Raw genomic sequence first — 13,873 nt, 5'->3', positions numbered from 1 at the left:
GACCAGCTTGTTTTGGGAAGTATACTGCATAGAACTACTTTACCTCTGGTTTTTCAAAGATAGTTTAGTATCAATTTAAGGAGATTAACAATATGTAAGTATTAACATGACATATTAAAGCAGACTGGAGTTAGTACCAACAGAATTATTAGAATAATGTTAGAATATTGTTTAAGCATTTCTAACCACTTACCTGTGACCTAACTTCACTTTGATTTTGATTTTTCTTTGGACTATTGTGTGTGTGTCGGCAGGGGTAGAGGGGAGGGACAGAAACAAAAACAGTTTTCTCTGATTATTTTCTGGACTCATTTTCACTTTTTGTGCAAAGTAATTTTCATAACCACCTATAGTTTATACTTCTTACAAAGATAATACATCCTGTGTTATGCATTTTATAAATACATTTTATACGTATTTTTATAACTAGTAATTTGTATAATGTAAGTATTTCATATGATAATTAAGAGACTAATTTGCAATACTTAAGACAACAACTATTTGAAGAAACCAACTATTTCTCTTCTGCTTACCGTTTTCTAAATTTATCTAGGCAAATAAAAGCAAATTTTTAAAAAGAAACGTAGAAGCAATAAATTTTTAGATAGTACAACTTCTCTGAAAACCAGCCTCAAAGTCAATTATGAAAATTAGAATTTGGAATCCTAAAACCAGGTACAAGCTTAGGATTTGTATATGTCTGAAAGATTGTGGAGAAGTAAAAAAATTTTAAAGTGATTTTGAATCAAAATATAATAATGTTAATTGCTTCAGTAATATTTTCTGGAATAAATTTCCACATTTACAAACATGTCTTCTTAATTAGTTCTACAAGAAAGGTGACAGAATAGTTCTAATACCAATTGTAAGTATAAATGCCAAGAATGTTATATTTGGTAGGCTAGCAAAAATGGTTCTTACCTCAAGATGGCAGATATTTCTTAGACCATGTATGATTCGCAGAATTACTATGCCACTAAACTGTGAATAAATTTTGGTTTCTGCTTTAAATTATAGAACTACATTAAACATAATTATTAAATATAGCTAGAATTATTCTTCTAGGATTCTAATAATTTCTCTATTAACTGGGAAGTTGATGCCAGATTTGATTTTTAAGTATAATCTTTGCATTCCATATTTCCTACAATTTAGGGTTTGGCTATGCAAATTATGACTTTTAAGTTATTTTCATACAAAGGTAACAATCATGAAAATGTTATTCCAGTCCACTTTAATTGTCTGTTGGTTTTTTTAAAAGTTACCATAAATCAATATTTTAGCTGATTACTTTTAAACTACTACATATCTGAAAGTATTTGGCAATGTGTACAATACTTGATTTTAAATTATTTTTTGAAACTTTTGATTCATTTTCCAATTTACTTACCTCTTTTCCAGCCTCATATTAACCTGAGCACTAGAACACATGTCATGTAAAACTAGCATAAATTATAAAGTGTTGCTATTTAAAAAAATTTTGCATGGAACTGTACAAATACTTTTGCAAATGTCTTCAATGTTTACTCTTAATAATCACCACTTAAAATTATTTATAATCTTGCTTTTATTTTAGAGTTTATATATATTAATATTATTCCTTGAAATACGTGATCATCTGTTTTCAGTCCTTTGAAAAATAGGATAATTATATTTTCTTCTATGTTTTGCATTGACATATATGCATGAAGACAACAAAAATTAAAGGCTATTACTTTTTCAACATAAGTCCTGAATTAATGGCTCTATAATATTTTAGACAATGGGGAAAAAAAAGAGGGATTTATTTCCAAAAATATATTCAAACATTAATGCAACTATCAGGAGATATTTCAATATGTCTTCCAAAAAAATTACAGACTGGCAAAAAGAATATTCTGGACTTTTGGGTTAGCCAGGAAATCTAACAATGTGGGGGACCCTACACACAGATTAAAAAAAAAATTCCCATTGGCTATAGAGAATTAAATTATGCTAAAAACTGAAGTTTAAAAAATATTATACCAATTATTATGACCAATTTTTTAAAGTTAAAATATTTCACACTTGCTTGATTTTAAACAAATGTTGGCACTACCCATGGGTAAAAATATAGAAAAAAATACTCTCTTCTTAGTAAAATAATAAACAGTTCATGTAGACATGAAACAATTACTGTTTTAAATGTCATAAGAAGATGAGTTGTTAGTGACTCCCTTTAAGGAAATACTACTAAGTTAAATTACTAAAAATAGGTCTGCCATTAAAACAAAATATTTTTAGTTTATATTTCACTTCTGAAAATATATAACAATATTTTTTGATACTACAGTTGTTAAATTGTGGAGCTTCTAAAATGTAGTGAAGAAAAGTCAGTATTCAAGTTTAAAATATTAAGAAATTTAAAAAATATAAAGTGTATGCCCATAATTGAAGAAAAACTATCCATGTTATTAACATGTACTGTATGAATGTATAAACTTCTTTTAAAAACCCTGCTAATACATGTAATTTACTAAACTTAAGAAGTAAGTTTTTTTAGCCTTACCCAATAGGCCTTGAAACAATAATTTCAACTTGAGGTTCTGATTTTGATTCTAAAATAATGTTGTAAACTTCTTCATTTGTAGCTCCCGGCAGGGGTTTACCATTCCATTCTAGAACTTCATCCCCTTGAATTTAAAAAAAAGGGTATTTTTTTACCTTATATATTCTGTTTATTTTTCTTATCTTTTCTCTTTTTTTAACAAAGAAATGCAAAACATATACAAATAGTTTGTCTAGGCTCTGCTCTCAAAAGCAAATTGACTGACATATAATGTCAGCTAAATGGTTCTTCTAAACACTTTTTTCTTTTCTTTCTTTTTTTTCTTTTTCTTTCCCCCATAGAATATTACTGGTCACAGGAAACAGTACAATACAAAGCTACCTTTATCTTTTGAAATATACCAGAAATAATATAAAAAATAATCTCATGCTATGGGATGGAATTAGCACAGCCTATTTGGAAACATTAAAAAATAATAATTAGCAGCATGTCCTCCATATAATAAATGCAGGCAGCTCTATATGTGAAAGATTCTTATTTAACTCTGGATAAAGTCCTTTATTTTTGGTTGAAATAGCAATTAACATTTATTAGCATGAATTTTCCAATTATAAGTCATGCTTCATTGTCTTCACCAGACGCACAACAGAATAAAAATGCATGAAAGGATTTGAATTCATACCCACAGGGCAACGCAGGTAGCTATGGAAAAGTTACAAAGCAAGCAGATGTAAAACTGTTGCATGACAGTCAACCCACTTCCAGATGTTCATAACACACACATTCTATACATAATATATATTGTGAGCATTAAAGTAAAATTAGAAAATATTTTTAAAATATTTGAAAATAATAAAAAATTAATACAATACTCATTCATTTGTTAAATACTCTAAGAATCCAGGAGAATAATATAACGTTAAAATAAATGAGCTAATAATTTATTGTTGATATTTTAACTAGGGATTTTACCATGGATCATTTGGGAAAAACTGTTTATTTTCATGAATATTTAGAGCAGTTTTAGATCCCAAATGTTTCTCTCCTTCAATTCACAATAGCAGACTCAGCTGAAATACCCCAACCTCAATGGTACTTTAAGGTGTCTTAATTTAATTGTTTCTGCTCATCTTATTCTCAGTACCTGTAATGATTTAGTAGCTAATATATGCTGAATTGATAGATCAATATAATTTATATATATATAAATATATATACATATAATGAAAGATATATATGTCATATATATATGAAAGGTAACTGTAAACATGAGATGTTTCAGTTTGTAGGTATATATATATATAGGCAAGAGAACTATAAACTTTAGATGTTTTCAGTTTGTTTTTTTAAAGTAGAAAAATTTTGTTTTGCTAGGACTATTTTAAAGTATTTTTTCCCAAATGTTTGCTTACTCAAAAATGAAAACTAAATATTTGAAAAGCATATAATGCTGCTTTGGTTTGGTAAAAGAGTATGGTTAACATTAATAGTTAAGGGACTTATAATTGTTTGACCTAAGAAGTTACACAGCAAGGTGTTTTACATAGGCAATGAATACACTTCAGTGTTAAAAAAAGAAATAAAATATAATTACAAATTTAAAATATATTCAGTCTTTTAAATTTGTTTGACCAAGAAAAAAAATAAAGTTTACATCATGTGAATATTTTATGTTTATGTGTATGTATGTGTATGTATGTGTGTATGAAAAAAATACTTTCCGAAACAATATTTACCCTGATATCTCCAATTCTATCATGTTCCATTTCATTTTTTTTAATTGATGGATGTAAACCATTAAAGTGACTATACAGTAATGTATTGCAGTCAACATTTTCAAAAGCACTGAATTATAAAAATTCTCCCCTTTATAGAAAGCAATCGGAAGCATAACTGTTAATATCTTATTAACTTAGTACATGTATTATTTACAAATCAAAATATCTTAAACTAGAAGGTGGTGTCTTTAACAGTATTTATTTTTATACGGATAATCTCTTCAGGCAGAGATGCAGATTATGATGATGCAAATAAAAGAGATTTCCTCTGTCATTGGTGGGGGAGACATACAGGAATTAATATCTTTACTAAAATGTTATACACAATGATAGGAGTTCATCTGAGGAAGAGAAAGAGAGCCAGGTAGTGCTAGGGAGGTAGTAATTAGGTATTGTTCCAGGTGAGATATTAGGAAACACTTTACAATTAAGGCAACTTTAGATGAGTTTTGAAGGATGGAAAGGACTTCAACAGGTAGAGCACAAGAGCAAAAAAGCAACCAGATAAACAAGAGGCATGGACCAGGTCTAATAGGTGGATAGCTTGCCAGGGACCTATAGGCACACTGCCATGGCTAACAGGTAAAGTGGATGGTAATAGAAGTGGCTGGAATGGTTAGTAGAGGACAGAACTACAAAGCTTTGACTTAAGCAGATGATGACTGGAGACTGTGAAGACTTTTAATAAGGAGCACATCAGTGTCAACCTTGTTTTTGATAATTAAACCAAGTAGTGGTATAGTGCATGGACTTAAGGGGAAGAAACAGTACAGAAAGCTATGGCAAGATTAAAGCAAGATTGCAAATGCTGAACAAAGCTCACATTAATAAAAAAGCACAGCACTGTACAGCCAGTGATGGTTATATGCAAATAGAAGGAAGACTGTTCCTAAATTATAATGTAAATCAAACAGAATATATGATCTAATTTATTAAAATACTTCTTTCAAATGCATCAATTGCTTTTAGTGAAAACTCCACTTCTTTGTTTTACAGCTATCTATGCTGAGCTTTTAACATTTTACATTTAAGTTTCTCAGGCTCTAGGCACATAAGGGTGTTAAAAAATGAAATTAATCACTAAGGGATATTTTATGTAGAAAAACCCCTTCACTGACTTCATTAAGTAATCCTCTATTAAAATACAAAGACAAAATCAAAAGCCATTATGTTTATAATATGATCTGCAAATTCAGATTTCTGTAGTTACATTAGAGCATTACATTAACTCAAGGGATTCTTATACTTCCTAAAAAAGAGATTCATAAACTTTCTAAGGCATGTTTCTCAGTCTTTAAATAAGCAAAGGCTCGGTTTATTGATACAGTCACACCTGATTGAGTTATTTTCTTATTAAATCATAACTAGTCCTTGATAAAAAAAAAAAACAGCGTACTGTACCTCTACACATCTTCAAAGCTGTATATATTGCAGATGAAGAAAAACCTCTGATTTGGATTTTCTCCCTATACAACACCTGCATAGGAAGTCTCTATTAAAGAAAAAACCTAAATGATTTTGAACTGATATCCTGGTAATCAACTACAACAAAAATATCTTTAACGGTTATAGAACACTTTTCTCAAGGTCTCAGTAATTACAATGTTAAGGTATAAAAACTGAAAACAGCCTAGAAATGTTCTCTTTCTATGTGCTACGGGTTATTAATCCTCAATTCTGTAGTTCAGCTTTCTCTGTTTTCTTTGTTATTGTCTTTCAAATGCATAGGCAGACACTCCAACCAAAAGATTTCTACAAAACCATGAAGTAAACTGGGAAAAATACATTAATATGATTTTAACTAAAATGAAGGGTAAATAACAAAAACAGATTTTAAAGTGTGTTGCTACTGAATATGGTATATGTGAATATATTAAATGATTTTATCATATTACGTTAAGGTTACAGAGCAACATAATGTAAGTTTCCAAATACCAAGAAGTAGCACATCTGCATGAGTATAATACATGTCACAATAAAATTAACAAATATTTTATTATGTAATCTGTGTAAGAAATGTGATTATGGTTGTATTTTACTAAAAACACTGCTACTGGTAAGTGTTTTGGGACCACTATGGAAAACTTTAGTAATTATAATAGTTTAAAATATAAAAAATTAATTAGTGATATTATTTTTTCTACAAGGCTAAATTGTTTTCGTTTTTGTAGCAAAATTATAAAGTCATCTACAAAAATTTGTAATCCTGCAGCATTTTGCATCTATTTACTTTTACATGAATAATAAAAGATTCCTAATCTTACTCTCTCCAAACTGCCATTGATGCATAGTTACCTATAATTGCAGTAAATACCCACGCCAGGGGAAAAAAATCTTCACCCATGCACTAAAATTAGTTATTTATTTAATTGACTTATTTGTAACTTACCCCACATTGAAAACCACCAACTCATGCAAAAAGTATACATTGTTTAAATGTTAAAAAGAAACTTTACCTGCTCGTAAGTGTCCAACTACATCTGCAAGGCTACCCTTCTTTACTTTGGTGATGAAGGCACCAAGGCGTCCTAAGTCAGTCATTTTTCCTCCAACAACCTGAATAATAATAAATTTATAAGTTCCCAAGATTCATTTTAAAATATAAGTTAATTACTTTTAGGAATTAATCCTACAGTCTTTTACAATGTATTTAGGATTGAGTGTAGGCACATTAATAAAGTGAAACATATTTTTGATTAAAGGAGTGGCAGTATACTTTTAAAAAGAAAACATCTCATTATATTTTAGGTGATCATGTGTCCCAAGAAAGTTCATGTCCTGATTACTTATACTGACCTAACAACACAACGGCACCAAAAGTAGTGTTTACCCTTAGAAGACAGGTCTTTCCTACTTATAGAAGTGTGTGACACAGTTTACATTAGGGTTCATTTTTCTTTACCCTCCAAGTTCATGCCTCCTATTAGAATTAAAGTTCTATATGCACATCATGCCCCATTGTCACATCAGATCTTTATCCCTTCTGTATACCTTTAAGTAGGATATAGGTCTAAGACATAGACTATGGATTCAAACCAAGAATAGGCCACTTCTGGGAAGCAATTTACCATGGCACAATGAGTAATAGCCTAAGTTTATCTCTGCTACTGACCATCTGAATGACTTCACCTGAAATACATATTCTAATCTAACTCCTAAAGTCTGGGTTATATTACTGAATATTTAACACTTTCACCTGGCTTTTCCACTGTAACTGAAACTAAATACATCAGAAAGTTTCTAAGTTTAATTTCTCCCAATGCAGGCACCAAGTGTGTATAAATAAAGGTGCAACACATGTTCTCAAAGGCTGAGGCTGATCCACCATACTTTGGGATATGCCCATCAGTGGAGGCGATCAGAATTATTTCATAGCAAGAGAAATAAATGTTAATAATGAATAAGGTGATACTATTAAGTGCATTAACTGAAGAAAAGTTTTAGTTGGATTAATAGTCAATGGTTTTGAAGAGGTCAAATTATCACACGACTATAATATAATATCTTAGCAAATAATTTTAAAGCCCATCTTTGATTGTTTTTCTAAGTTTCTGAAAGCAAATAAAACTATGTGATTTAGCACATATACACATACACACACAAATAAGACAAAATGTGTATATATATTTTTCCTATAATAAAATATAATCTTTTGCACTTTGTTAGTTTTTCTTTATATCTGTTGGATGTCAGTTAATATTTTTAAAAGACACATTTTACTCTTTTGATATTATGATAAAGTCTATTGTACTTAGGAAACAATTTCTTTAATGATGTTTTATGTTGTTTGTCCAGATAAAATAAAATTATGCAGTCCACATAATCTAACTTTACTACCATCCACTAAAACCTTCTTAATGTAAAAATCATCCTTGAACTTCATACTGAGATAAAAATTCTTTATTTTCCTATATTTCATGGCAGTTTCCTAACACATTTGTAAGCCATATTATAAAATGATTTTGAAATATTAATCCAGATAAAAATACTGTATCTGTCATAAGACATCAATATATGAAGAAGATACGTTCACTAGGTGAACTGTATTTTGGAGAAGAGAGGAAGATATTTAAAAATCGTTGTCAGAAATTTTGTTGAAGTCAGCCTGTACTGTAATCCACCCTTAAGAAACATTTTAAACCAGCATACTTACTTTCAGACCCAGTAATGCACCTGATTCTTTGGGCATGGTTGTTCTCTTGTTCAGAATAACACGTCCAATTAATCGGTCCCCCTCTTTAGATGGTTGCCACGTTACAGGATGCTATCAAAACATGGATAAAGTTTAAAAAAGCTAAGTGGTTTTCTTTCCTGTAGACACATAATTATTGGTTGTAGCAAGATGTGATTTCCTCAGTTAAAGGCACTCTAGAGGAAATTCTTTATTTTGGTGGGTTCTACCCTCAACTTACAACAATTTGCACTTGTAAATGCAGCTACATTTTATTTGCAGTAGACTCTTGAACTAAACAGTTCTAAGAGTGGTTAGCAACTAAGTAAATCTCTAAAAAATTGTTCTGAAATGATTAAATTGAATTAAACTTAAAACATATCTGCTTATAGAAAGAAAACCTATTCTATATTTTGAGTTGTTAATGTTGATATCATTAACCAAATAATATCTCATTTATATATAGTCATCATTTAATAATTGCTTCTTACTTAATTTAAAATTTGTTATAGAGGCACATTGATGGCTTAGTCGCTTAAGGGACTCACTCTTGATCTTGGTCATGATCTCATGAACCCTGAGACTGAGCCCCACTTTCAGCTCTGTGTTGACAGAGTGGGGGTGGGGGGGCTGCTTGAGATTCTCTCTTGGCCTCTTCCCTGCTTGTGCATGCTCACCCATGCACTCTCTCTCTAAAAAATAAACTTTTTAAAAATAAAATAAAATTTGTTATAATTATTCAGTGATTTTTTTTTCCCTTCTAGACTGTACTACTTTAAATGAAATGGATATTTTCTTTCTTAAAATGTATAATGGAGGGCTCTTGGGTGGCTCAGTCAGTTAAGCATCTGACTCTTGACTGTGGCTCAGGTCATGATCTCATGGTTTGTGGGACTGAGCCCTGGGTCGGGCTCTTTTGCTGACAGCAAGGAGCTTGTTTGGGATTCTCTCTTTCCCTCTCTCTCTGCCTCTCCCTTGCTCGCTCATGCATGTTCTCTCTCTCTCTCTCTCAAAATAAATAAAATGTTTTAAAAAATGTATAACGAAACACAGTAAGACTGCTATCCATCACATGTCAAATATAGATAGGACAATGAACAGTACACATCATCCCTAAGCTCCAACTTTCATTTCCCAGAAAGCTTACCGAACTAATAGGTGATGTTTCCCGGCTATGCCACGTGGCAGGATCCAACCAGTAATAATCCAAGTCACCTGCACCATGGGGGGGGAGGGGGGGATGAAAAGTGCAATGCTTTAAAGTGGAGAATGCATCATTTTAAGTATGACTTCTTCAGTCTATAAAGTAAAGGGTTATGAACATCATAATCTTGAGTGTGTACATACCAGAATGATACACCCCTGTATTGCAAAGGCTGTGACTTGAATCATTGGAATGAATGTTACAAATGCACTTCATACTATATACTACCTTTATTCTCATAAATCAGCCTAGAAACACACATAAAAAGCACTGAAAGAACTGGGTTAACTCACTCCACCTTCCCTCGAAAGACTATCCATGCCAAGGCACAGCCTGCCATCTAGTGATGCTGAAAAAGTTTTATTCAATGAACTGAAATAAGTATTAAAACTTAGTGTCTCTCTTTCTACTCTTCTGAACTATATCATGTTATTTCAAAATTAACCTCTGGTCTCTATCCTCTTCCCTCATTAGCTGACACTAGGACACACATTTTAGCACACAGCGCTGAATAAATTATCAAGAATAACTTTTAGCAAGAGTACAACACAACCAACAGAAAATCCAATTGTACTAAAGCCATCAAAAAGACTTTAAAAAACTTTAAAAATCCTAATTTTGTAAGCATGAATTTATGAACCTTTAATTTTGATTTTTTTGGCTTAAAAATATATTAAAACACCTGAGAAAAAAGGAAAAAAATAACAGAAAGCAGCAGTGCTCTCAGTATTTGCATAGGAAAAAAAGGAATGGGTGAATGTGAGAATAAATTATCTCTTACATTTTAAATATTAGATTAAATCAATGAAGTTTTTCTCCTGATGTATCTTTAAAGAGAAAAAAATTAAGAAAGTGAGTAAAGCACACTAACTAATAGTGATATATCTAGCTGAGTGTTGGGAAAATATGTTTTTCTGGTATCTGTGAAGATCACAAGCAAAGAACTGTATGTAGATGACAGGCATGGCAGATACAGTCACTATAAAAGAAATGTGATAGAAAATGTAAAAATGTTTAAAATCTGCAGGCATAAAAAAACCTATACACCTAAGTTTCTTAGTAGTTGCTTCCCTTTTCTTTTAAAATAATATCTTAGAGGGGCGCCTGGGTGGCTCAGTTGGTTGAGTGTCCGACTTCAGCTCGGGTCATGATCTCGCATTTCGTGGGTTCTGGCCCAGTGTCAGGCTCTGCTTCAGATTCTGTTTCTCCCTCTCTCTCTCTCTGCCCCTCCCCAGTTCGGGCACTGTCTCTCTCTCTCTCACTCAAAAATAAATAAAACATTAAAAATAATAAAATTAATAAATAATATCTTAGAAAGGCTGAAGGAGTTTGTTATATATACTACAACAAATACTAAAATGTTCTTCAAATGTGTCATATACATAGCAGTATATTTTGTGAAGGGTTGAATATTGGAAACTGCATTAACAGGGGCGCCTGGGTGGCTCAGTCGGTTAAGCGGCCTACTTTGGCTCAGGTCATGATCTCGCAGTCCGTGAGTTCAAGCCCCGCATCGGGCTCTGTGCTGACAGCTCAGAGCCTGGAGCCTGTTTCAGATTCTGTGTCTCCCTCTCGCTGACTCTCCCCTGTTCATGCTCTGTCTCTCTCTGTCTCAAAAATAAATAAAAACGTTAAAAAATTAAAAAAAAAAAAAGAAACTGCATTAACAGAAACTATATTGTTAAAATTCACTACACACAGAGTCCAAATCCCTTTCAAAATCACATACTTTTTTTTTAATTTTTTTTTTTAATGTTTATTTATTGTTGAGACAGAGAGAGACAGAGCATGAGCAGGGGAGGGTCAGAGAGAGAGGGAGACACAGAATCTGAAATGGGCTCCAGGCTCTGAGCTGTCAGCACAGAGCCCGACGCGGGGCTCGAACTCACGGACCGTGAGATCATGACCTGAGCTGAAGTCGGCCGCTTAACCGACTGAGCCACCCAGGCGCTCCAAAATCACATACTTTAAAATGTGTACATGGCTTGGTGTCAATGATTATCTTCTTCTGAACCACCTCAGTTAATTAAATGCAAGGAAACTGTAAACAGGGTTTTTATCCCTCTTTTATTTGTACTGTTTGTAAACTTCAAAAGTTTTTTTTATTAATTTTTTTCTTTGAATATAACTGACACACAATGTTACATTAGTTTTAGGTGTACAACATAGGGATTCAACATATCTATACCTTATATGCTGTGCTCACCACAAGTGTCGCTGCCATCTGTCACCACACAATGCTATTATAATACCACTGACTATACTCCCTGTACTTATTCCCATGACTGACTCATTCCGTAACTGGAAGCCTGAATCTCTTACTCCCCTTCACACATTTTGCCCATCCCTGCCTACTTACTTATTCTTAAAGTTGCTTTTGCCTTTAGTATTATGACACTGTTCCCTTGAAAGAAAAACTATGTATAATAATAATAAAATTGCAATTATTAAGTAGTAACTAAAAATATCATTCAAAAGATTATTATAACTCATAAAACTTTTTCCCTAAAATTTCATATACTTAGGAGTAAGAAAGCCTGATGACTTCTTAAATGCTGACTCAATTTGAAATACTGTGACAAATTAACAGAACACAATATTTATGGGGTTTAAAGAAGAAAATTAGTCATTAAGTTGAAAGTTGGACTGCTTTGAAAGTCGTTGAGGTTAAAACAATGGCAAAATCCAACCCATTTTAAAACTTCAAGGGAACAAAGTTTTTTATATCCTTCAATTACTTAGATCTTAAAAACTATACTCCTTGGGATCCTTCTCTGGCTCATGCTTCAATTCCTCATACGGTGTTTCAACCCTGTGTTTCACTCACCTTGTCATAAGTAAATCTAGATCTACATATCTGATTAATATTTCCTGTGCAGAAATTGGTCTTTATATGCAAAGAACCAAAAGCTGATGTTTCTGGTACGTTTTGGTGATGATACCAAGCACACTTTATTATAAAAACGCTGCTTTCAAGCAATGGTATCCTATCATCTATAAGCTTTGTATAATTATGATCTTAAATGGAGAGTCTAATTTAATTCGTTTAAAATAGGATAATTTTGGTCATACATAGTGTTGATGTCTACTAAAAATTTCTATTAAATGAAAATCTAAAAGGCATTCAATATTTTAGCATACAATATTTGTATATATTTTAATGTATAATTACACTTCTTTCACATCCTGAATAGTTTCGAACAGTTTTCTTATCACAAATGTCATTATCACCCATTAAAATATAATATTTTTGCTTAAAGACTTATGAGAAATAAATTCTAAAATCTAAATATGTAGTTTTAAACTTATTTTTCTTCTTTCCATGTAATTACTAAATTTTAAAGATAATATTGAATTTTTAAGTACTGTAATTTGTATTTATAAGTCATATATCTCTATTATTAATGGACTAAGCAAAACTCACCAAAACCTCCTCCTAAAATATTCAGAATCTAGTATTTCATTAATATAAAACATTTTCCTTGGTTATCTTTCTAATAGGTGATTAAAGAGATTGATTTCCAAGTAGCATAGCTACAAAATGATAAACTTATGGTATTTGCTTAAAGACCTGCTACAAAATCATTTTGGTTCCAGTATTCAATATAACTATAAAAGAACAAATGCACTATTATCATTAATTTAGATCCAGGGGATATATCAGTCTACTGAAATGGCTCAAGTTCATAAACAGCTAAAATTCAATAATGTGTTATAATTTTGAGTATTATTTTTTGTTAAAACTTTAAAAACAAAATTTTATCCCATCTCTTGTGAAAAAGTAATTAATAAATAAGCACACAACTTTCATTGCACAAATGAAAGTCAGCTAAATGACTCCTGAATCTTCTGTAAAGAGAACCAGCTTTTCCTAACACAGGTTATTACCATTAGAGGATGTAACAATGTATAAATATGCACCTCTATGATTTAAAATTTTGTATCTTGTGATATTTAATGTCAAAGCACAGTGGATTCCAATAAGACGAATCAAAGTCATTTGAACAAAAATGCTTTCTACATCATATAGATGCATAACTGTGTATGAGTATATTAACATTGTAAAAGGAAAACCATAACTCTGATTTACAAAATAAATATCTAACAATTCACATGATAATTACACTTGACCAGGTGGAACGTGTATCTAATGTGTAGGTAGCAAAAGAAAGGTTATATACATCAAAGCTGTT

The 13,873-nt window shown here is 31.4% G+C and overlaps 1 protein-coding gene across 44 annotated transcripts in view; it reads right to left on the bottom strand.

The window, feature by feature from the left end:
• RIMS1 (regulating synaptic membrane exocytosis 1) overlaps positions 1-13,873 on the bottom strand; it is a 490,576-nt gene that overhangs the window by 169,304 nt on the left and 307,399 nt on the right. For all 44 annotated transcript variants that reach the window (XM_078447085.2, XM_078447067.2, XM_078447080.2 and 41 more), the window contains 4 exons: positions 9,624-9,691; positions 8,459-8,569; positions 6,762-6,861; positions 2,528-2,651 (listed from right to left, as the gene is read on the bottom strand). In XM_078447085.2, the coding sequence (XP_078303211.1) occupies positions 2,528-2,651; positions 6,762-6,861; positions 8,459-8,569; positions 9,624-9,691 (403 nt within the window). The remainder of the gene's footprint in view (positions 1-2,527; positions 2,652-6,761; positions 6,862-8,458; positions 8,570-9,623; positions 9,692-13,873) is intronic.

The sequence above is a fragment of the Panthera onca genome, chromosome B2, assembly GCF_046562875.1.
Source record: "Panthera onca isolate mPanOnc1 chromosome B2, mPanOnc1 haplotype 2, whole genome shotgun sequence".
NCBI classification, from domain to species: domain Eukaryota; kingdom Metazoa; phylum Chordata; class Mammalia; order Carnivora; family Felidae; genus Panthera; species Panthera onca.
Note: the sequence above shows the minus strand (reverse complement) of the source record. Positions and strands in the feature narration are given on the sequence as shown.